At 32.7% G+C, this 24,095-nt stretch overlaps 4 protein-coding genes across 5 annotated transcripts; 3 read left to right on the forward strand and 1 right to left on the reverse strand.

The window, feature by feature from the left end:
* Nucleotides 1-2,180: 2,180 nt before the first annotated feature.
* On the forward strand, nucleotides 2,181-6,512 carry LOC123906772 (kynurenine--oxoglutarate transaminase 1-like). The gene is made up of 9 exons (XM_045956767.1): nucleotides 2,181-2,393; nucleotides 2,476-2,606; nucleotides 3,366-3,451; nucleotides 4,031-4,125; nucleotides 4,581-4,677; nucleotides 5,073-5,187; nucleotides 5,294-5,448; nucleotides 5,543-5,668; nucleotides 5,809-6,512. The coding sequence occupies exons 1-9, from the start codon at nucleotides 2,212-2,214 to the stop codon at nucleotides 6,031-6,033; spliced, it is 1,212 nt and encodes a 403-aa protein (XP_045812723.1). The 5' UTR covers nucleotides 2,181-2,211; the 3' UTR covers nucleotides 6,034-6,512.
* A 391-nt stretch (nucleotides 6,513-6,903) lies between these two features.
* On the forward strand, nucleotides 6,904-12,858 carry LOC123906780 (heparan-alpha-glucosaminide N-acetyltransferase-like). 2 transcript variants are annotated; one of them, XM_045956784.1, is made up of 13 exons: nucleotides 6,904-7,200; nucleotides 7,531-7,668; nucleotides 7,817-7,898; nucleotides 8,179-8,255; nucleotides 8,858-8,967; nucleotides 9,800-9,920; nucleotides 10,600-10,716; nucleotides 10,824-10,915; nucleotides 11,436-11,502; nucleotides 11,602-11,680; nucleotides 11,756-11,847; nucleotides 12,038-12,181; nucleotides 12,277-12,858. In XM_045956784.1, the coding sequence occupies exons 1-13, from the start codon at nucleotides 7,030-7,032 to the stop codon at nucleotides 12,313-12,315; spliced, it is 1,329 nt and encodes a 442-aa protein (XP_045812740.1). In that variant the 5' UTR covers nucleotides 6,904-7,029; the 3' UTR covers nucleotides 12,316-12,858. The 2 variants fall into 2 exon arrangements, with proteins under 2 accessions (XP_045812740.1, XP_045812735.1); XM_045956779.1 differs by having other exon boundaries at nucleotides 6,906-7,200; nucleotides 12,366-12,858.
* Nucleotides 12,859-17,625: 4,767 nt separating this feature from the next.
* Nucleotides 17,626-18,308, reverse strand: LOC123890995. The gene has a single exon (XM_045940774.1). It carries the CDS (start codon nucleotides 18,306-18,308, stop codon nucleotides 17,700-17,702), a length of 609 nt encoding a protein of 202 aa, XP_045796730.1. The 3' UTR covers nucleotides 17,626-17,699.
* Nucleotides 18,309-21,794: 3,486 nt separating this feature from the next.
* LOC123906795 lies at nucleotides 21,795-22,774 on the forward strand. Its single transcript, XM_045956795.1, has 2 exons — nucleotides 21,795-22,630; nucleotides 22,672-22,774. The coding sequence occupies exon 1, from the start codon at nucleotides 21,966-21,968 to the stop codon at nucleotides 22,521-22,523; it is 558 nt and encodes a 185-aa protein (XP_045812751.1). The 5' UTR covers nucleotides 21,795-21,965; the 3' UTR covers nucleotides 22,524-22,630; nucleotides 22,672-22,774.
* The last annotated feature ends 1,321 nt before the right edge of the window (nucleotides 22,775-24,095 follow it).

Here is a 24,095-nt window from a genome sequence, read left to right on the forward strand (position 1 = left end):
AAAAACATAAAAAGTCATCCTTGAAATTATCATATTTTATTTTTTTTAATAAATGTGGAAATATTTTTTTTTCTTATATTATGGGACGGAGGGAGTAATCAATTTTATTTAAATTTCCGATCCATTATAGTAATTTTCATTTAATTTTCTACCGCAACTTTTGGATCATAACGTTAGCTGAGCTTACAAAAAAAAAGTTAGCTGAGCTTACTTTGCGAAATATTTTTTACTTTTATTATTTAAATTTTTGTGATATTTTTACTTGCTAAATGAATATAATAGGCTTTTTAAGATAATAATTGTGTGTTTTTTTTTTGGACACACAATTGTGTGCATTTTTTTAAGAAAACATTAAAAATGACAAAAGAAAATATTAATTTAAAAAAATACATTATCTTTAACTAACACTTCATATTATCTTGACCATGATAGTTCACGTAAAAAATTTCACATTCTTTCAACAAGTAAAAATAAACACATATTTACATAAAAACAAATAGAAAATATTTTTATAAAGTACGTGTGGCCTTATTAATTATTTTGGCAATGGTATTATGAATTTGATTATTTGTATTTAAATATTCTCTTTAGGAGATATCTTATATAAAATTTTAAAAATAAAAAGAATTCAATACAGGAGGGGTGGCTACTTACATTAATTTGGTCTTTCACTTGCTAGTTGGTAAAGTTACTTACTCGTGAAGCTTGTGTTTTCCTCTACTCTCATTTACTCTTAATCTTTCTTTTTCAAGTCCAAGTCACCTAAATAATTTCTCAAACTAATTTATTATTGAAAAAGATGTTTTCTTACACACAAAGACTGTCACTTGTTTCAAAATAAAAGACTGAAATCGAAAACACATAAACACGTACTGTAGTTATTAAGAAAAAAAAAACACATTTTTTTTAAGTATTTTTAAAAATAAATCGAAATTACATGATAAATTATTGTCTAGGAGTGAACCTATATGTTTAGGTGTAGCCAATAAAATTTCAACAAGCGTTATTAAACTAAAAAATTAAATTAAAAAGACAAGTTAACTAATTAAGAAAAAGAAACGGTGGCGCAATTCTCTTTCATGGTTTTTTGTCATCCCAGTATTCAGTTTATTGGACTGTCTAATCTGGTTTGGAGGTTAATTCTCTTTTTTGGTTTTGTTTGTTCCCAAACAATGACAAATTTTTTATTGGTGATGACATAGAAAAAGAAAAAAAAGGAAAAGAAATAAATATTAGTTAAGTTCTAAATTTATCTTTTAAGGTAAGAGACTTCAACTTAGGTGGAAGACAAATTCAGTGGACAAAACATTTCGAATGTGGTTCATTTTGTCATAAAATTTACGCATATATTTTGTTCTCTAAGAACATGCACAAGTGTAATGATATCAGTCTCATGCAGAACATTTATAATGTGACGTAGCATAGACGTGCAAAGTATTATATGTGAAATGCTGGCAATCATGTAAGAAGAAATAATATCCTCCATGGATGAAGAGTAACATATACAATTCACCACCATCAAGATTTATCTTCAACATATTCCTTCTTATCTTCTTCTCTTTTTGTTCCTCTTATCGCTCTTGCTCTCTCTCTCTCTCTCTCTCTCTCTTTCATGGTTTGTCTTTCTCCAATTGAAATAATATGATTTGTTCTTATTTTGTCCATAAAAGTGATGAATATCTCATGTTATTTCCTTATTCATTTGTGAGAGATAAAATGACTTTTTCTTAGTCATTTTAGTCATCGAATGTGTAACTCGCTGTCAAATTAGTCCTTGAATGTATTAAAATTGTAAACAAATCCATAAAAATGTTATTTTTATTAGTCATTTTGGTCATTAAATATGTTTTAAAGTAGTCAATTTAGTCCTCAAATATGTTATTTGTTGGTCAATTTCGTCCAAAAAACTACTATCAAATGCGATATTATGGATGAATTTGCCATTTCAATACATTCAATGACTAATATAACAATTAGCTACACTTCCGGTGACCAAAATGATAGTTTCCCCATTTCTTAATTACAGGAGACCAAAATGAACTTTTCTTATTTTATGATGGATTAAGATGTCACTTTCTTATTTCCATTGATAACATGTAATAATGATTTTTACAAAGTCTAGATTTTTTTTTAAAATGAGAAGAATTAAATATAATTTTTTTAAAATTTTAAAAGATAAAGATAAAAGATAAGGAAGGAAGAAAGAAAGAAATGGAAGGGAAATTGTCGCGTGCGGCAAAGAAGCTTACATCGTCTCCCATTCAAGAACTCTCTCATCTTGCTCAAAGATGCAATGCCATCAACCTCGCTGAAGGCTTCCCTGACTTCCCTGCTCCTATCCACATCAAAAACGCCGCCGTTTCCGCCATCAATTCCGACCTCAACCAATACAGGTTTTTACTATTATTACTCACTGCTAACATTGTAGTAGCATTACAACTTCTATTTTTATTTGTATTGTACTTGTACCTGTAGGCATGTGCAAGGTATATGTCAACACTTAGCCAAGATGGTGAAGGAAATGCATGGTTTAGATATTGACCCTCTTACTGATGTAGCTATTTCTTGTGGTCAAACTGAGGCATTTGCAGCTTCAATCTTTGCAAGTATGTTCTATTCTTCTTGTTTTCGTTCAAGATGAATGACCGATAGATACGTGCATGCAGACACCGAACACAACACTCACATGACACAGACATCGATTCTAATTTAAGAAAATAGAAGTAATTGAATGTAGGCTAAATTGTACTTTTTGACCCCTTAACTTTAGTCCCTTTTGCAAGTCAACACACATGTGTCAAGTGACTCACATGCCATGTTAGCATAGCTTGCCATGAATGCCGATGTGGCATGTGAGTCATTGTAACTTGTAAGTGTGGCAAGACATGTTGACGTTGTATGTGAGTCACTTGCCACATGTGCATTGACTTAGTCAGAGTGCCAAAATCGCAAGTTTGTAAAAGTTAGGATGCCAAAAGTGCAATTTATAGCCTTGAATGTAAGCACATGTGAGTACTTGACCCCTTAACTTTAGTCCCTTTTGCAAGTCAACACACATGTGTCAAGTGACTCACATGCCATGTTAGCATAGCTTGCCATGAATGCCGATGTGGCATGTGAGTCATTGTAACTTGTAAGTGTGGCAAGACATGTTGACGTTGTATGTGAGTCACTTGCCACATGTGCATTGACTTAGTCAGAGTGCCAAAATCGCAAGTTTGTAAAAGTTAGGATGCCAAAAGTGCAATTTATAGCCTTGAATGTAAGCACATGTGTATGTGTCAGTGTCCTGTTGGTGTCGGTGTCACACAACAATTGTGTAGTTTTTTCCCCTCTAATATGATAGTATGTTCTGTTTCAAACAGCGATTGACCCGGGTGACGAAGTCATACTCTTTGACCCTTCGTATGAAACTTATCAAGGATGTGTTACCATGGCTGGTGGTGTCCCTGTAAGCTTGCATTGCCACCAATCTCAACCCTTGTTTAGCAGTTTAAACTTGCATTGTCATGATTAGTGAACAATAATCAATGAATAATTCCTCAATTTATTCCATATAAACTATCACTCTCTCCTATTTGGTTTTCAAACTACAGAAATATAATAAGTAGTTCCTAAACCATTATTAATGCATCAAGTTAATCTCTCTTAGGAGAGAAAATGGTAGTTCATGGTCTAACTTGATGAATTGAAAATAGATTAGAAACTACTTTGTGAGAGAGTAAGGACCAAATTGAAGTTTTATTCAATAATCAATAGTACAGATTTCAGATTAAATCTTTTAACACTGGTTTTCAACTATTCTATCTAAAAGAAGCTGTAAAATCAAACATGTTTCATATAAAAAAAATTAATATTTCTGCATCACTAAATTCATCTGAGTCAAACATTTGAAGCGCATATTCCTTGTACAATCCAACATGATCCTGCATGTTTGCTGTCCACTTAAGTGTTGAAGTTATTGATATAACATTTAATCGTTTTTCCCTTTATCTAATGCACCCTTGTTTTTGTGAACCTAATTGTACAGATACATGTGCCACTTGACCCGCCTCACTGGAGCTTGGATCCAAGCAAATTGCTGAGATCAATTACCGAAAGAACTAAAGCCATAATACTGAATAGGTTAGAAATTACACAAATCCATGATTAATCTTGACTTTACATAGACTTCATCTTTATCATGGAAATCTTCAGATTGGTCTTATTGAGTGGATCATTTTTTTTTTAAAGAAGATAAAAACATGTTAATAAGAAATACTGGTGCTATCAAGTTATGGTTTAAGCTCATAATTGGTTCAAATTATGAATGTCACAAGAGTTTCTGTTTATCCATTATGTGTATTATGCTGTCAAACTATTCCCAAAGGGCGAGCTACTCATATGCCCTGCAATCCTTGGGAGAAGTTTGGTGTCTCATTGCTGTTTTTACCTTGTTTAATTGTTTTGGATTGGATGCATGAAGTGATTATGTTATATAACACACCACTTAGTATAAATTTTGTTGTTGAGCGTCAAAATGTTTGAAAGAGATAGTCTCATTTATTGAATTGCAAAATACTAACAAAGAATTTAAACAGTCCTCACAATCCAACTGGCAAAGTTTTCACAAAAGATGAACTTGAGACTATTGCCGGAGCATGCTGCAGCCGAAATTGCCTTGCTATAACAGATGAAGTATGACACTCAATTACTTTCTACTCGTAGAACTTCAATTGCAAGATTTAAACAACATATTCATGGAATGAATAAAAACAGATACTCATGTTCCATATGAATCTTCTCCTGCTACTTCAATTGATTTTAGGGTGCCACAATTTTTGCATAAATCAGTTTTCTAGTTGCACATTTTAATTAGTTCATGACAGTAATTCTTTTATAAAAAAAATGGTTTTAGTAGATAAATAGAAATTGATGGTTCTTATTTGCTTTTAATTTGGATTATCATACTTCTCCACATGAATTCGCTTGTGCGCAAGAAAAACTACTGGGAGTTTTTACTCTGTGAGAGTAAAATAATAGCATGATATTTGAATAATGTAATGTTTTTACCTTCTTAATTCTTTGTGCAGGTGTATGAGCATATAACTTATGACAATCAAAAACATATATCCCTTGCCACATTTCCAGGAATGCAAGAGCGGACGATTATAACATCTTCTTTGTCTAAAACATTCAGCGTCACAGGTACCAAGTAAAGTTCCATGAAACCAAACTGCACTGCAAAGTTTTGGGTTCTCTCATCCTTGTTAAGAAGAGTAGCATTAACTCGCTGTTTGTCTGTATCTATCAGGTTGGAGGGTTGGATGGGCAATTGCACCAGCCTCTATTGCGTCCGCTATCAGAAACATTCATATAATAGTTACAGATTCTGCTCCTGCTCCTTTTCAGGAAGCCGCTTTGACTGCTTTGAGAAGCCCCCCTGAATACTTTGAAACACTGAGAAGAGTAAGAGATAAAAAACTACATTTAAGAAGACATTGCAGTCATAACAATGCTATGTTTCTTACTTGTCTTTTTCTTGATGTTTCTATCTATACAGGAGTATCAATCAAAAAGAGATTATACTATCAAGTTGCTTGCAGGAGTGGGTTTTAAGATACAGTTTATACCGCAGGGTTCCTTCTTCTTGTTTGCCGAGCTTCCTGATGATTGTCCCCTTTCTGATGTATGTGCACTCTTTCACTCTCTTATCGATCTCGGATTGATTCGTTTAAGAACTATTGTAATTGTCACAGTGCATCTGAGTAAAGGTTTATCCATTATTCTGCTGATACTTTATAGTAATAAATGTTTTTCGGTTTGCAGGTAGAATTTGTTAAAAAACTAATACTAAAAGCCGGGGTGGTGGCTGTTCCAGGACAAGGATTTTTTCATACAAACCTATCATCAGATGAAGTTTCTAATGCAAGTTGTAACTATCAGAAGAGATACATCAGGTTTGCATTCTGCAAGAGCGAGGCAACTTTGTCCGCGGTTTCAGAAAAACTGGGAAAGCTTTTGGATACTGAAGGTCGTCTTGCACTACATTAAATTAGTTTAAAGAATAATAGGTGATGGAGAAAGTATTTGATTAACTGCTATATTCTATGAAGCTCCAGCCATCGAGAAGACGGTGCATTCCACCTCCCATTCGCCCCTTTCAACCTTTCTCCTCTTTGTGTGTCTGTTGTCTTTAATAATATCACATTCAGATTTACATGAATGTGAATGAGTGTAAAGGAAATAATAAGCACGAAATACTCAATTTTCAATCCAATCATGGAACAAATTTATCCAGCCATGTACTTTTGATCCTAGAGGAATCATCCAATACTTATGTCTGACTGTGGTTTAACAGGAGATCAAGCTGCTGATAAGCAGTACTAAGAAGTTTTTTTTATCAATTATAAGAGATGAATTCTCATATACTAGAAACAAACCGTTGTTAAATGCTTAACAATGAAGTATCACTAGCACTGAAATGCTGTTCTGGCACTAACTACTAAGGGCATCTTCCATGGTTATTATTATATAGTAATGTTTTTTATTTTATTTTTTTCTTTTTATGTTAAAACATGTGTGATATGCAAGGACAACATTCATTCACAGTTTATCATATCGATTGTATGCTTTGTCTTAGACATTAGGCCGTTTTATGCTATTAACTCGGATGTTGTGAGCCTGTTTGGAATTCATCCTTATTAGTTTTTAGCAAAATTGAATTTGTAATGATTTCGATTGATGTATTCCCTATAAATTTGAATGAATGAATGAATATGTTATTTTTGAGTAAAAAAAAATTTTATTAACTTTTCAGGTCATAAATTATCAACTATAACATAATTTATTGAATAATTTTTCAGCTATCAAAGCTTAATTTAAACTTAGGCTTACATAGTAATCAGTTCTTTACAAGGTACAACCATACAATACAAGAGAGAAAATATAAAAACCGACTAATTGACAAAAGAGGAAATTTCACATATATTAATACTTGTAAATAAAACTAAAATAGCATAATCGGCGACGGGCGAACAAAGTGTAAAAATGTCAACTGAGAATCAGATACACGACGGTGCAATTGCAGAAGAAGAAAGAAGACCTCTTATTGACTCCTCAATTCTTATTGTCCATCAAAATGGAGAAGACGAAACCATCATCCCTGTTCCTAATCAACGCCTTGTTTCTCTCGATGTCTTCCGCGGCCTCACTGTTGCGGTTCGTCCTCTCTTTTTCCAATTTCTTCATCTTTATAATAATTAATCAATGTTAATCAGTTAGTTTAGCATCTATGTTAGTTAGGCTGGTTAGTCACATAAGCTAGTTAGTTAGTTAGTGATAACGGTTAGATTACGGTTAATTATCCATCTCAACGATATACTGTTATGTTTGGCTAGCCAATGAGAGGCCCCCAAACTCAGTTTGAAAAAAGTCCTTTTGTTGCAAACTGAGTTTGAGAGCCTCCGATTGATTACTCAAACATGCACAAACAGTAACTGAAAACTGGTTGCTACTCGTTGCATTAAAAGCTCTCAAATTTTGGTACAGTTAATGATATTAGTTGATGATGTGGGACGGGCTTTCCCATCTTTGAATCATTCTCCATGGTTTGGGGTCACACTCGCTGATTTTGTAATGCCGTTTTTTCTCTTTGGGGTTGGCGTTTCAATCGCTCTGGTGTTCAAGGTATGGTTTCTTTTGAATCCTGCTCTTGCCTTTTTTAAGTTATTGTCCTATGTTGTGATTCTTTAGGACATTGTATAGTGTTGGTAACTCATGGAATAAACACAACTATAATTTTGAGCAATATTCTAATTCTTGGATAGCCTTTCAGAAAGTCTCTAGCAAACCAAATGCAACAAAAAAAGTAATATTGAGGACGATTAAGCTTTTTCTTTTGGGGCTCTTACTACAAGGTATGTTCTTCAGTAAGCAGAAGTCACTCATTCTTTGCTAGTGAGTTGGAATTTGACTCCTATGAAATGAGCTTTAACTTAAGGGGAAACCAAGGAATATCAACCATTGATAAAAAGATCAATAGTTGAGATATCTTGCTTTTTTCTCTAAAGTAAATGAGTCAATTCAGAACAGTCGAATCCAGTGATCACGTAGTATTATTGTGTATCTGTATGTGTGTGTTAAGTGATGCAGTCAATGGCCATTGCTTTAATGTTTCTTTCTGAAACTTATTCATAGGTGGGTATTTCCATGGGCGTGGTAATTTAACTTATGGACTTGATTTAAGTAAGATACGCTGGTTTGGTGTACTTCAGGTAATTGCAACCAGTAAAGTAGTTATCCTTATTCCTTACTATCTAAGTTATTAGGCTTTTGTCCTTTATTTCCAGTTCTGGACGGTATAGTGATGCTCATTATATGTGCTTGACCTCCTAGTGGGAAAAGTCTTTTGTTGTTGTTGGTTATTTCTAATCCAGGACATTTGATAATATTGTTGTACATGTTATTATCTCTTTGATTTACTTTGTACCACTGATTAGTTACAGTTTCAAATTCATTGTTGCTTTCTACCATAACATATCTTTTTGATCGATGGTGTTGATAAGAAAAATGAACCGAGTATCTTTACAATGCCACTCCGTGACTGTTAATGGGCCTAAAATGTTAGTAGTCTCTTTAATGTGCCTGTTGTATTGTTTTGAGGAAGTAAATACAAAGTTTTCACTCTGAAGCTTTGACTTAAGGCTGGTTGCAAATTTGCAGCGATATAGTCATTGAAATTGGTTTTTCTTTTATGATTGGACATTGGAATTGCAACCGAAAGAAGATCACAATTAAGAAAATAATCAACTGCCTGTTGCTTTTATTTTGTAAATGTGTTGTTAATTTAACACATAATTCCTTGCATTGTACGCAGAGGATATCCATAGGATATTTCCTGGCCTCAATGTCAGAGATTTGGCTTGTGAACAATAATATTTTGGTTGATTCACCAGCAGCGTTTGTCAGGAAATACTCCATCCAGTGGTTAGTTTATTTTTCTGGCGGTTATTGTTTCAATCTAACATCTAGGAGATGAGCATTGCAATTAAAAATTTCAATTTCAAAATTGACTATAAAATATTCCCACCAATGCTATGTTCTTCACTTATCATAGTTTATGTTGTTGTGGACGAGTTAGTATGTATTAATTCTCATCACATATTGATGCAGCTTCTGTCAAAACTTCTTGCATACAGTCATGAAATGAAGCAATATTATTTTGGGTTCTAGTATACCCCTATATTTATTTTGAAATTCACATGTGAAATGAGCACTCCTGTCATGGAGCTTTTTCTGTGTTTCACTATGCATGAAAACTTGCTTCAGATATGTACCTTTTGCCTATTCTTAAAAAACTTGCTTCAAATTTGTTGATCGGATCTCAATAATGAAAATGAGAGAAAAATTCCCATCTTGCCATCTATAAATAACTTTGATGCACTTAGTTATGTTATTAAAGGTTGATGTGACTAATTGGAATTCTAGAGGAATTTTCCTTCATATTGTTGGGGAAACTGCATAACCTTTGTAGTAATAAACAAAAGCCTGAATTTGTCTTTTTTAAGTTTTTCGAGATATTTTGTTGGCAAGCAAACAAACAATCAAACTGTTGTCTTATAAATTTATAATACCTAAATTGCATTTTAGAGTAAGTTGGGACTTGGGACAACTTATAATAAAATGACTTTGGTTACTTTAATTGATCCAAGATATGCTGCGTCAAGTGTCGAAGTTAAACTTCTGCAGGCACCGCACCAATTTTGCTTTCCTTATGATATTCTTTCTTTGTGCTAACTGAATTTTTTTTTTTGTCCAGGATCTTTTCTATCTTACTTGGCTCAGTATACCTTTGCTTGCTCTATGGCCTCTATGTTCCAAATTGGAAGTTCGGATATTCTAACTTGCTTTGGTCTGGTCATGTATCAACTATTCAAAATGTGAGTTGCCATGGTTTTGTCACTGCCAATTAATGCTGAAGGAATATCATGAAATTTTTGGCTGAAGTTTGATTTATGCTTTCATGTGCACATAACTTATGACTCATTCCCTACAATAGATGGAGTTAACATGCAATTTGGTTTCCTTTTGCCGACAGTTCTCGTACACTTTCAAGTTGTTCTGTAATATTATATAGGGTGTGCATGCTTCAGCTCTGTATATAAAGAAATAACGAATCATCTCTTTGTCAAATACATGACTTTTTATTTCTTAAACATGGAATTTTTTATCTTTACATTTCTTGAATTGATGAATCCGCATAGACTAGCAACAGTGCTCATACTATGAAAGAACAGTGAAAGGTGCTTGGAAAGTAATAATGTCGGGCCTGGGAAAATAATAATATGAAGAGAGTCGAAAATAAAGAGAATATGGACGCATGCATTGAGTGACACATCATGATGTTTGGTATTTATTTTCTCGCTTCATGTAATATTGTATCTTAGTTGTCTTAGATTTTACTTTCATTTTAGGCTTTTTAGCTACATTTTATGTTTCTATTTTCATTTTCACGACTCTCCCCACCTAGTGGAAAGCAAAACTTTGATGGTTGCTGTTTCTGTTTTGTATTTTCTTTTTCTTGGACAATAAAATCAACATATAATATTTGTTCTCCAGGTTCATTGTGAAACGAGGGGTAGCCTTGATCCTCCTTGTAATGCTGTGGGTTTTATTGATAGATTAATTCTTGGTGAAGATCATATGTACCAGCGTCCTGTCTACAGAAGAACAAAGGTTATTTGCCCTCTAGTGTAACTCCTGTATTGAATCTTCTGCCACCTCAAAAGTCATTTGTTTTATCCCTTAAATAATTTTATTCTTGACCTGCTTTTCATTTTTAGGAGTGCAGTGTCAATTCTCCTGATTATGGACCCTTGCCTCCAGATTCACCTGGATGGTGCCTTGCACCATTTGACCCGGAGGGTATTTTGAGGTCAAATTTGCATTCCCTGCTCTCTCCTCTTTTCTTTTCATTGTGACATTGAAATTTATGGTTATATTTTATATTTTAAATAGCCACAGTCAACGTATTTTATTTCTTTCAGTTGTCCAGTGTACTTTGCTTGCCTTTTATGTTCACATCTTTCTGTTTTTCATCACTTTCTCATGTACGGATTTTTATCTTTATGGTTAGATTGGTATCCTGCTACAGACAACCTAGTCATGATCTATTATTTCATAAACTATCTCCAGTCAAATAACATAGGAAATTTTAGTGATTTTTAGAAGTAGGGATCTTCTTATCTTGGGCATGGTTGGGACAATTGTTTAGAATTTCCATTGGGCCAGCCGAAATTCAGACTGGGCCCATTTTTGCCGAGGTTCAGCTTGGGCCAACGATCCCATAGTTTATATTGGATTATTTGGAGCTGACCCTTCAAGTATGACAAATTTTGACAGTATTAAAATTTTATTAATGTATTGGTTGCTAACCATTTTAATAAATCTTCCAGTTCACTGATGGCTGCCATTACATGTTTCGTGGGATTGCAATTTGGACATATACTTGTAATTTTTCAGGTTTGATGTTTAAGAATCCAATCCTAGTCCCTTTTGAATTTGTCTCTGAGATGTGTGTGTGTGTGTGTAACTATATCAACTACTGTCTTTTCCATTCAGGCTCACAAGCAGAGGGTACTCCTTTGGTCTGTGTTTTCCTTCTCTCTATTGGTAGTCGGATATATTCTGGAGATTTTAGGTACTATCTAATTTAGATTTCTCAAGATTAAGATACATTTGGTTCTCCAACTAACACAACTGTAAACTTTTTCAGGAATTCCTTTATCAAAAGCACTCTACACACTAAGTTTCATGTTCATCACCGCAGGTGCATCGGGCTTGGTTTTGACTGCTATATACTACATTGTAAGTTCGTACTTATGTTGTATTGTAGATATAGATCTATTATATCCGAAGGAGAAAAGCATATAATTAGCTGATTATGCTTTCACCTGAGGAGGGAAAAGTGGTAGCTCTAGCGCTCAATCACTTTGTGACTCTGATCACGAAAGATGATTAAAACCCTGCAAATTCACAAATCCATATATTCTTGCAGGTTGACATAGAACGTCTCAGAAAGCCCACAGTTTTACTACAATGGATGGGAATGAATGCCCTTATTGTATACGCATTGGCTGCTTGTGACATTTTCCCAGCAATTATCCAGGGTTTCTATTGGCGTTCTCCTGAAAATAACCTGGTAATGTTTCTTTTCCGATGGTTCTTTATATCTCCTCTTCTGTTATAAACTAAGCAGAAAATCAATTTTTGTTAGATTTATTTATTATTGAATAGGAGCCCTTCCCAGCCACTGGGCCATTGATGCCACTTTAAAGACCTTTCCACGCTTGATTAAGTTGGTTAATCGGTTACTTAACATGTAGGTTGACTCCAGTGAAGCTTTAATACAGAACGTATTACATTCCGAGAAATGGGGTACACTGGCCTTTGTAATAATTGAGATTTTATTCTGGGGTCTTTTGGCTGGTTTCCTCCACAAGAAAGGGATATATATAAAACTGTAATGATGCAATCATGCAATCATGCAAAAGACAATGATATGTGCATCTACTTTCCTTGTAGATATCTTCTATTAGAAACTAGCAATGCTTTCATGGCAAGCACATAATATCTTGTTGGTTATCTTTTCTTGATTCTCCTATATAACCTATGAAAGTTGTGTTTCCTAGCTTTACCATCGGCACCGAGAGCAATAATGAACAAATAATTAGAGAGACAGAAACACTACATCCCTACTTAAAATCTAAAGACATTTCCTTAAAGAAAGCTTGTGGAATAAATTTTTCTTTCTTATTTTGTAGTGTGTGATGACAATTGATGACAAATTAATTAGAATAACTTAAAGTGATTCTGTTAGTTTTTCAGTGATGAACATGCAGTTGGTTTCAGCTTTCCAGCTGTGCAAAAGAAACATATAAGTTGAGACAAATTATTGTTTCAGCATCAAGAAATCTAGTTTCTAAAATTTCACATTCACTTTCACTGAAAAATGTGTTTAAGATATAGACAGTACAAGAAAGTTTATAATTGAAGCTGTTTTCTTCTCTACACTTTCTTCATAAAGGAAAACAGTAGGAGAAAAGTGGAAAAAAGTATGAAATCAGAAAATTAATTAAGAACTGTATAGTAATAATTGGATTTCTTAGCTTTCTATTGTTTCCATTCAAAATAAATCACAATGAAACATATTGATTCCTACAAACTACAAACACAACTCCAATCAACATAGAAAAAGAGGGAAACAAAAGCAATTAATCCAATATTGTTTGCTACTTTGTGGTTAGTTAACATGTTCACATTGTGGCTAATTACTACTTAGAACCTAAAATGGTATATTTGGTTTCTTCAAGTTGAAGACAAGTTGTAAAAGAATCTTACAAGTAAAGAACAAAGAGCTCTCTCTATTTCTTTGGATCTTTTGGCCTCTCTTTAACTCTGTCTTTGTCCTTCCCAAAAGTAAGTAAGCTCATAAGAGATTATTTAACTGCCTCAATAATTGTTTCCTTTTTCTATTCTTTTCCATACTGCATAAGTTTCCAAATTCCTGTCATCAAATATATTTAGGAAAAAGAAAAAAAATGGATACTAAGAACAATGCTGATATTTCTGATAATGCCGGTGACGATTCTGTTCAAAGATTATCAAGCATTAAACATGTTGAAAACTTTCACTTTGGGAAAGCATTGGCATTCAGAGCAGTGTATGGTTCAAGTGGTTTTCAACACAGTGGAAGCAGAAAAACTAGAAGCAATGGTTCCAAGACATCATCACCAAGCAGGCTCAGTAAGGTTACATATGCTTGTTGACGACACAGATAATTAGTTAGCTTCAAAATATGCTACTATATTAATATTATGTACCCTTCAAAATATTATGTAACATATATATGTTTCATTATTAATCATAAGTAGTGTTATACTACATTAAAGTAATTATAATAATAACTGAGAAACAAACAAGGGTCCTTTACATTTCTTGTTGCAGAATTTATTTCTCTTGTACATTCTATTGCTGCAGATTTAGGTACTATACTTGTTTGCTCCCTTTAATTTCACTTATGCTAATCTCAGCCATAAATGTGGGTTTTTTAGGTTCCAAATTTATGGTTTATATTTTCACTTATGGAGTAACATATAAACTCATTTTTAAAAAAATAATAATATTTTCCTCTCACAAGCTAATAGTTGAAAAAAAGACTTAAATTTTACCCAATCATCATAGTTGAAAAAAGTAAGTATTAATTAAACATATTTTTTTATGTCATTTCATATTTATAAGTCAGTTCAACCGCTAATTTTACCAGACATTATAAATTCAATCAGCTAGCTTATCTTCTAAGCTATAAGCTAGAAATTATAAGTTATAAGTTCATCTGTTACATTGTTGGAAGTAATAAAAACCTACTTATAACATGGTTGCTCTCCTAAAAAGTACACTTAATTAACAAACTCATCATCAAAGAAGTATCGCAATGTTATTTACATGTGTTCATATAAGAATGAATATGAGAAATTTTTACAAATTGAAAATTAATTTATAGAGAATGTAATACTTGTGCAGACAGATTAGCTAATGCGGGTTTTTTGTGGATGAGTTAGTCTGGTGGGATCAATTACCAAGTTGCTCTAGAGAGAGTTTCTTTAGAGATAGAGTTGGTTTGTCTAATTATCGCTTTCGCTAATTTTATTTTGGTGGGTTTGGTTTATGCCCCCCACCCTTTCTTTTGTTTTTTCATCTTAATAATACTTTTGGTGAGATGGTAGATGAGTGATAGTGCATTGAGGTGCCAACATAGTTGAGATGTCGATGACTTACTATGATGCCATGCTCTCCATTTTTGAAAAAAAAAAATTAATTTAGAATATCCATTTTTAATGACAAAATTGAAAGTACCTCAAAAAATTAGTGATTTAATATGAGGAGAAAGTAATATACATTGATGATAAAATATTTAAGTGATGTATGACTTTAACTTTTTCCACCAAATAATCCATTTGAACTTATGATTACATCTCTTCCACTTTCCAGTGCCTCTTTGGTTGGCTACATAAAACTTGGCCTACCTCTAAATACAATCATCAATAACTAATTATTCCAAACACATTCTACATGTCCATTTTATTCCCCTCTTAATTTCCATTTTCTAACATACAAAAAATCTTATATCATATTCTACCAACAAAAAAAAAAATCTATATCATATATTTGTACATAAATAACCGACAAATTCAACTTTATCTTATAAAAAAATGCTGAAACACTAACACAAAACCTTTCCATAAATTAATGTCCATTGTCCAACATTAGAAAGTCAGAATATTGTTAAATGTTTCAATGTTATAATTATAATGATTAATGATAATGACACAATATTAATTTAATATTGTATCAGGGAAAGCACTATCTCTTATTTATTTCCAGCTCCAAAACCACTTCAATAAATTTCTAACTATATATATTACACATCTTCAATTAGTTCTCTAATTACAAAACCCTAATCTTAAAATCACTACTTCATGGAAGGGTACGGGTACGGGTCGGATCATGGTTCATATAGCAGTGAAAGAAGAATCGAGATTGTGAGTGGGAGAAGCTATGGTTTCAGTCAGAACTACTACGCGAGTCGGGGTGATGTGACTCGGGCGAGTCACGACGGAGGTGTACCGGTGGCGAAGCCTTGGAGCTTCAACGACGCGCAAACGAAGAGAAGAAAGAGAATAGCGAGGTATAAGGTTTATGCTGTAGAAGGTAAGGTTAAAGAAACGCTCCGAAATGGGATCCGATGGATTAAACATACTTGTTCTCGGATTGTTCATGGGTACTGATTGATGATTTAACCCACCCGTGACCCGACCCATTATGTATGAGCTTTGACTTTCACTGATTCTATCAAAGGGATATGTTCAATAGTCAATGACATGTCACTAGTATGGCCAATTTAATTTTCCTTTTTATTCTTTTCCTTTTTCCAAGTAGTAATAAATTTAATTTGTGGTTTGTTTTTGTGGATTTTTTTTTTTACGATGTTGGTAATGGGGATCGAACATACGACCCCATGCATATTACCCAAATCTCTCACTTATTATTATTATTTTTTTGTCAAATAACTTAGTAGCTAGAAATTCCACATAAATGGAGTGTCCGGATTTGAACTTCGGCCCTGCATATAAAATACGATGTCCCTACCAACCGAACTAAACTCATAAGATATATTCATTTTTGTTGTTTTAATATTTGAATCCAATGGAGTATATAATATATTATGAATTTAATTTATATACAATCTTGGTGTAAAATATTTTACACATGTAATAATTGCAGAGACAAAGAGTCTGCTTGTTATAGATTTTTTAAAAATAGATTCTTGTAATGTTACATAATTTTGTGCAAAACAAAATTTACAAAGAAACTTTTTATAAAAGCTTTAAATAAAAATTTGGTTTGAATAGTTATTCTTAAAATGTGATTTTAGGTATTTGATCATTTTATTGAAACTTTTTTTGGATATTAAAATTTCGAAAAACACTTAATTTTGAAGCTATTTCAAATAGATTTTCATAAAAATCATTTTTGAAATACATTTTTTTGCAAAAATTGTAATTTTGACTATGTTTTGATCTTCAATAATGTGTGTTTATGTTATATGATGTCAAAACTAGTGTTTTAAAAAAACAAATATAAAAAAACTTGTAATATTTTGAAAATCGATTTTAAAAAATCTATTTTCAAAAATAAAAAGAAAAAATTCATTTTTTTAAAGCTGAAATAAATAGGTAAATAATATGAAATGAGATTGTAAATAGTTACACTACAATAAAACTGCTATGGAGCTCTTTACAAAAAAAAACGACTATAGACCTCGGCAAGAAACACGCACTAAATGACAAAAAATGGAGATAGCGTCGGTTTAGCGGTAATGTCGTGACGGATGTGATCTAAAGGTTAAAGTTAAACAGTTGCGTCTAGTGGACATGAAGCTAACCCAAGCTATAATAATACGTATAGACGAACGCTATTAGCTTTGGGTTTTTGGTGATGCTATAAGTAGAGTCCACTTGACAGACGCAAATTCTTGCGTCTACGCATGATAGATGTTATACATACATTAAAAATAGTCTAAAATGTCTTCTGTCTTTCTTCGACAAAATCATAATACATGTGCAATTGATGTTGATAAAAGAGCTACTATTTCAATGAATACGCTATAAAATCATTTCAAAACAACTAAAAACGAACATATCTATCATCAGAATGCATGTAAATATTGTAAAATCACTTTGGCCATAATTAAGCTTTCATTTATTTTATTCAAACAAAGAGGTTACAACGCTTTTTTTTTATCATGTAGCTTAGTGGTTAGAAATTCTACTCTTAAAGTTGATAAGTGGGATGACTGGAATTTGAACTCCGACTCCCTGATACATTGTCCCTGCCAACTGAGTTAAACTCACGGGACGAAGGTTACAACACTTTATATATGTATGTATATACTTTCTTTTCTTAGTATAGTATATATACATTTTTTATGTTTTTGAGAAGGGTTTACAAGCCCACTTTCTAGACAAAAACAATAAAAGAATTTCAAATGGATCTCCATCGTTTCCATGCATGCATGAATGTGAGTGCAACTATATACAAAGAATGCAACCACAACATTCATGATCATTGCAATGTGTACGAGCAACTAGATCATAAATTTATAATCCTAATGACCTCATACTTATCTCTTTGTAACGATGATCCACAATATCATCCATAAGCTGCAACCTCATTTCTTGATAAAATTGAGCAATAAACTCTTCAGCTTTAGCATCAATCATGTCATCACCATCATCACCAATTTCTTCCTCTTTCTCCTCCTCAACCATTTCATTTAGCCCTACCGCTGAAGCGTAAAGGCTATTAGTCGCCGAAACATATCGGCTACTATCCGGAGATGGCGATAACGAAGACTCCGGTTCATAATCAAACCCATCCTTACCTTGAATATCAACATTATTATTTTCTTCAATGGCCACATTTTTAAGATTATTCTCACCGTTGATAATTCGCGGTGGCGATTGATTGCTTTGAAGATGCATGGGTCTCATGGACCCCACAATCTTCCTCCATGTACTTTTTGACTCATCCTCAACGGGAAAAACCGCTTTTGTTGATTTACGAGAATGCCCTCGCATCATTAATAATACAACCTTAAAAATGTTCTTAGATCTTTTTGATGTTTTTTTGGGTTGAGGATTATGATCAAGGGTTGTTTTAGATTCTGGATTAAAGCTAATCATGGCTTTCTCAACCTTTGACTCCATTATAATTAATGGGTGTTAATTGAAACAATTAACAAAAGGTTGGAGAAAGAGGTGTTATTAATTGAAACAATAAAAAAAAGTTGGAGAAAGAGAAGAGATTGTAATAAAGGAGATTAAAATTTAATGTGACATTTGATCTCACCTGCATTCGTTTTCCTGCCAAAGTAGGGGGAGAAAAATTAGGGAGCTTGAATCAACCAGTGTGGATACAAATTTAGGAGACTAAAATAAGTTTAAATAATAATTAGTGATTTATTAATAAGAAAATTTAGGAACCATCAAGTTCGTTATTTTGGTTTAAGACATGAGATAACTGCCACTATTAATTTCTGTTGTTCTAATTTTGTGACACCAATATGAAAAGGAAAATGCTACATACAATGAGAGAAATTCTCGCGAATCAATTGTGAATGAATGAATCGGATTGGCTATTAGAACCACTACTCACTTGTTTTCCACAAAATCAAGAACTTAATGACATCAACGATTTTGCTTTACTCACTCATTAACAGTGTTTTAAGAACCGAATCGGACTGACCGGTCCAATCAGTCCCATCGGGAACCGGACATATAACTGATTCGATTTGCTATTGGACCGTTCATGCAGTTGAACCGGTCAATATTTAGTTAGACCGGTCAAACCCACACTGGTTCGATAAAAAAATCGAAATATGGCATTAAAAAAAATCCAAGGTACTCTTTCATCAACATATACTAGAGGCATCCAAAGCACTTTGGCAAGGGGACAAATTAAATCAACTTTTTTTTTATTGATTCAAATAATTTATAAAATAAACCAAACCAAAGTGATCCTTTACACCCTGAAGTTGATGGTTTATTGAAAAAATAAATAAAACAGAACAGCAGCAATAATGTTGTTGCTCTGGACCGCTTTTGTGGGAAATTATTAGTTGTCTGCATGCATATATGTCTTGCTAGCACCTGATTTTCTATCATATCTTGTCTATCTTTTTTTCTCTTATTAATTTCTAACCTAAATTATGGTATCAAGAATGTGTTTGTTACTGGTAGTTATTTGTTCCATCTTTGTTCAATAGAGACCTTGGTGACATTTCTTTTGACATAAATAATTTGTGACATATTAAAAGCTCTCCAACATGATTTATTAAACGGGTCTGCAAAGTGAAAATTATCATTAAGGAGGGACATAACATTATGTTTCAAACGACGAACATGGCAAAAGTGGTAAATACTTAGGTCACTTAACTATTTGATCCTATGTTTGATACCTTGTCGATACCAAAAAGAAAAATAAATTAACCAAATGTATACACAACTAAGATAAGATAACAGTAGTTTTTATCAAGCAAAGAAAAGAACAGTTATATGTATACTTTATGTGTTATGCGTTAGTTTAATAGTAATAATTAACTTATATGTATACTTTATGTGTTATGCGTTAGTTTAATAGTAATAATTAACTTCTATAATTTCTCTTTCTTTTAAGGTGAATAAGTGAAAGTATTTAAACTCCGGTCCGAACATATTACATGAAATGTTTCTGTCAACCGTGTCGATCGTGTTATGCTCACGGAGAGAGCATTAATGCCACTTTAATCATATGAAAGTCGGTCTATGACTCAATATATGTGCCCCAACAACCCATTCAATCATCTTTAAATTCAAGTTTTTGTGCTCTATATTTTCTTTGACTTCTCAATGTCGGAATCTGCTATGTATGTACATTGAATTATACATTGTCATTTCATTTTTTAATAACATGTACATTGCTCTTTCTTTTAATAAACTAATAGTAATACATTAGTCATTTCATTTTTTAAGTAATGTGAAGTCGATGTATAATTAGATTCGTGTTATATATGTGATTGTTACCTCCAACATATGAACACTAAAATATTTGTTGGCATCACGAATTTAATAATATTGGAGAATATATGATTTTAAACATACAAAAGGGAAGTCAAGTCACATTTTTAATCATTTACAATAACAAGTATAACTGCAAAAAGGGAAAATTAAGGTTTTGACATAAAAGAACATCTAGAAGAACTGGTTATTTTGTTTGAGTCAAGGAGGATCGGATTCTTTTACATTTCATATTTTACACATCAAGTGAAAATTTTGTGTGCACTTTTTTTCATTATGGACATAAAATGAGTGAAATTGTATAAAAAATAACTATTACCCTAAACCATATAAAATTTTACCCTGAAGTCCTGAACCACATAAAACTTTATTTTTGATATTTAAGGGAAGACCAACAAATTTGAAGCTCGAACTATAATACGACCATCTGACACGACACAAACACAATGATATTTTTAATGTAAAAAATATAGGACACCAACACTACTAAGTAAATTCAGTAAAAAAAAAAAAAAAAAACTACTAAGTATATATTAATTTATTTATAAAATATTTGTCTAACACGTGATGTATTCGTGTCATACAAGTATCATAGACAGATTCAAAGAGGTCGAAGCAAAAGAAAAAACAATTCTTTTATGAATATTTATTGTCCGTCACATGTTATACGAGTGTAATATGTATGTCCAATACTAAACAATAAACATGGTTGGACACCACAATACGTTTAATTCTAGAGGTGTCTGTGTTTTATAGATTAAAACTAACTCATTCTTTAAACCTCTCTTTTCTCCTTATTATTTACAAGTAAATCAAACACAAATTTTACAAAATAAATATAGAAAATATTTATACAAATTACACTGAAAGTAAAATATTTGCAAATGCAACAAAAAGTTTCTAGCAAACACTACTAGGACACAATCTCAAATTAAAAATATTTGTGTACACAAACTAAAAATAATAATTAAATTATTTTCATTTAAATATTTACATTGCGTATGAGTTCAAATATTTTTCATTTGAGGTGTGACTGTGTAAACTTACTCAAAATTTCTTTGAAGTGTCAATTTCAATAGCGGAATGGTTGTTGGAGCAGTGGATCCAGAATATAATATAAAGACCATTGGCATTAAGCAAACGTTTACTTCTACAAAGTTCCTAAACATTAATTTGTGTTTAATAATTAAACAACTAATTAAGTCCTGTGTGACCTTGCTTTGAAAGCAAAAGCAAGCAAGACCAAACGGCGTCCAACAAAATCCAACTAAAAGCTTCCTTCCTTTCATGTGACAGTGGATCCCATCTCTATTTTTCCAAATCATTTTATTTGACCAAAATACCCTTGCCAAAATATTTGTTTATCAAATTCTCCTTATTGTTATCATATCATCATATGCTTATCATTAAGGGCAGAATAGTAAGTAAACAAATAATGTTCCAGGTTGTTTCCAACCCGTGTATAGTAAAGACGTGTCCTTAACGAGTTGGCACTTCTTTGTCCTTAGCTCCTCTCACAGTTCACATTATATTAATATATTGAAAAAAATTGATTGAACTTAAACGGGAAAAAACTATACACTGTCCCTTTCAATCAAGCAACGCGTCCTAAATCCTCATAATATATATATACCTATCAATCAAGCATATAAAAGAGCAACCACCATTGTCCATACATCATAAACATTAAGCATCTTCAAAAAGAGTTTCTACTTTCTACATCACTTGCTATAGTTACTACAATCTTCAATTACTTTGTATTTCACATACATTTTAGCATACTGTTAAAGATAACATCATAACAACATAATGTCTTTGAAGAATCGTAATGTTGGTCGTAGGGCATGGAACATCCTACGGATCTCGTTGTTGTGGGCACGTAAAAGTGGTGTGTTTAGGCGCAAGCTAGTGACGGAGCTGCGTCTTGTGCCAAAATACTTGAAGTGCCTAGGACACAAAACCACACCCACTCATCACATTAACTACTTTGAGCGTGAACTCTCCTTCGACGAGACTCCTATGTTCAATGTCAAGATGTATCGTCCATCATCCCTGCGCTTTCACTTGCCGTGTATAAATCCACGAGTTGATTTTGACTATGATTTTAATGATGATGAAGATATTGTTGATTATGACAATGGGAGAAGGAGTGATCTCATTGATGCAGGAGATTATGACCAAGAATTTTACCATGGGGTTGAATTGTGTGAAGAAATGGGTTACAGAGAAGAAGTGCAAGAAGCTGATGCACAAGGGGTAGATAAACGTGCTGATGAATTCATTGCTAAATTCCGTCAACAAATGAGACTTCAACGACAGATTTCTCTTCTACAATACAAGGAAACACCCAGCAGAGACACAAATTGATACATTCGTATTATATATGCAAATTTACTTTCTTTTATTTTCTGCAATCAACATCAGTTTTGCTTCTTTGGTTTTAGTTTTGATGCTATGATCAACAGAGATTTTTAGTTCATGAAATGAGACTATGAGAGAGAGATAGTATAGCGGGATTGTGTAAATACAAGGAGCTGCCATTCTGGTATTTACATTATTTTGTAGTTGTAATTTCAATAAAAGTACTAAAGTGTTACTACTTATTTTTGAATTTAAAAGAATAGCATCAAAACTAAAATATAATTGTCACTTGTCTATGTCCCACTTTTTCTTTGAAAATTGCTCATGTCCCTCGTCAACCCTGAACTAGAAGACATTAGTGAATTCCTATGCAATGTCCAAACACACATGAATTTTGTATCACAGTTGTTTTGTCAAAATCACAACAAGCAGCCAAAATTTTGTAGCTTTTTCAAAATCACGGTACCTCATTTTAATTTTGATAAATCTACCATGATACCGAATATGCACTATGATTAGAAGAGGAAATCTGTAAACTATGATTGTATGTACTCATTATACAGTGCACAGTAGAATAACAGTAATATAATGATGGCGAATAAATTAACTAAGGAACCTCTGCTAAAATGGCATCAATTATTTTATACCAAAAAACCCTTGATCATAACATCCAAGATGTAAATCCTTAATTTTCATTTATCAATTTTCTTTAAACGTTTTTTTGGGTGCAAGTTTCTTAAAACATGCTTTCAATATTTAAAAAAGACGGAACAGTCACATAACTCACAAATATTCTCAGGAACCATATTCATCAATTGAAGATGAACGATCATTATCCGTAATTATAATATTATCTTCAAACAGTTTCATCCGTCATCTTAATGAACCTTCATATTATGATTGAGCAGGTACATAAAACAAGTCAAAGAAAATAAATATCAAATACACATGTATCACCTCTTAATTCTACATACAATTTTTGAACAATTAAGTTTAAAACCTAATTAGCGAACATAAAAAGAACAGGAGCTAGCACGTACATGTGGGGCATGACGAACTGAATAAGGAAACAATCTTAAACTATCAGACATTAAGTGTCCAGGTTAGTGGTCAGCTTTGAAATGAAAAGTAACTTGCTTATAGTGTTGACAAGGAGAATTAGCTCCGCTTCAGACTTCTATGCACATCAAATAATCATCAATACTTTTTTTCTGCAATGAAGGTCAATAAAGATAACACAGATTATGATCAGAAGACATGATATTTGTATTACTTCCACCGCAAGCTACACAACTAATGGGTAAGGTCAGGTATACTATATATTTAGCTAAGTGTGGCCAATAAATGCTGAATCTATCAGCCAAGGAAAACAGAGACCTCCTTAGCACAACAAAATTACAACTCTAGATGCCGTGATCGTTTTCACTACGTTGCGGCCGCAGATATACCAGTATTTGCAACCTTTTAGCATCTCTTCTATTATTAAGTTAATTTAATATTAAAAATTATTAATCTAAGGACTTCTGATGATTAACAAAATGAATGAGATGCAAATAATATTCCTTTGCAACTGATATG

This window comes from Trifolium pratense, linkage group LG1 (assembly GCF_020283565.1).
Source record: "Trifolium pratense cultivar HEN17-A07 linkage group LG1, ARS_RC_1.1, whole genome shotgun sequence".
NCBI classification, from domain to species: Eukaryota; Viridiplantae; Streptophyta; class Magnoliopsida; order Fabales; family Fabaceae; genus Trifolium; species Trifolium pratense.

Excerpts from the sequence above, each read along its gene's own strand:
- LOC123906772 (XM_045956767.1), top strand. The coding sequence starts at position 2,212 with ATGGAAGGGAAATTGTCGCGTGCGGCAAAGAAGCTTACATCGTCTCCC. Across the intron at positions 2,607-3,365 it reads TGCAGCTTCAATCTTTGCAA|CGATTGACCCGGGTGACGAA; the intron begins GTATGTTCTATT and ends TGTTTCAAACAG. Across the intron at positions 4,678-5,072 it reads GCCTTGCTATAACAGATGAA|GTGTATGAGCATATAACTTA; the intron begins GTATGACACTCA and ends TTCTTTGTGCAG.
- LOC123906780 (XM_045956779.1), top strand. The coding sequence starts at position 7,030 with ATGTCAACTGAGAATCAGATACACGACGGTGCAATTGCAGAAGAAGAA. Across the intron at positions 10,717-10,823 it reads CTGTCTACAGAAGAACAAAG|GAGTGCAGTGTCAATTCTCC; the intron begins GTTATTTGCCCT and ends TTTCATTTTTAG. Across the intron at positions 12,182-12,365 it reads GTTCTCCTGAAAATAACCTG|GTTGACTCCAGTGAAGCTTT; the intron begins GTAATGTTTCTT and ends CTTAACATGTAG.
- LOC123890995 (XM_045940774.1), bottom strand. The coding sequence starts at position 18,308 with ATGGAGTCAAAGGTTGAGAAAGCCATGATTAGCTTTAATCCAGAATCT.
- LOC123906795 (XM_045956795.1), top strand. The coding sequence starts at position 21,966 with ATGTCTTTGAAGAATCGTAATGTTGGTCGTAGGGCATGGAACATCCTA.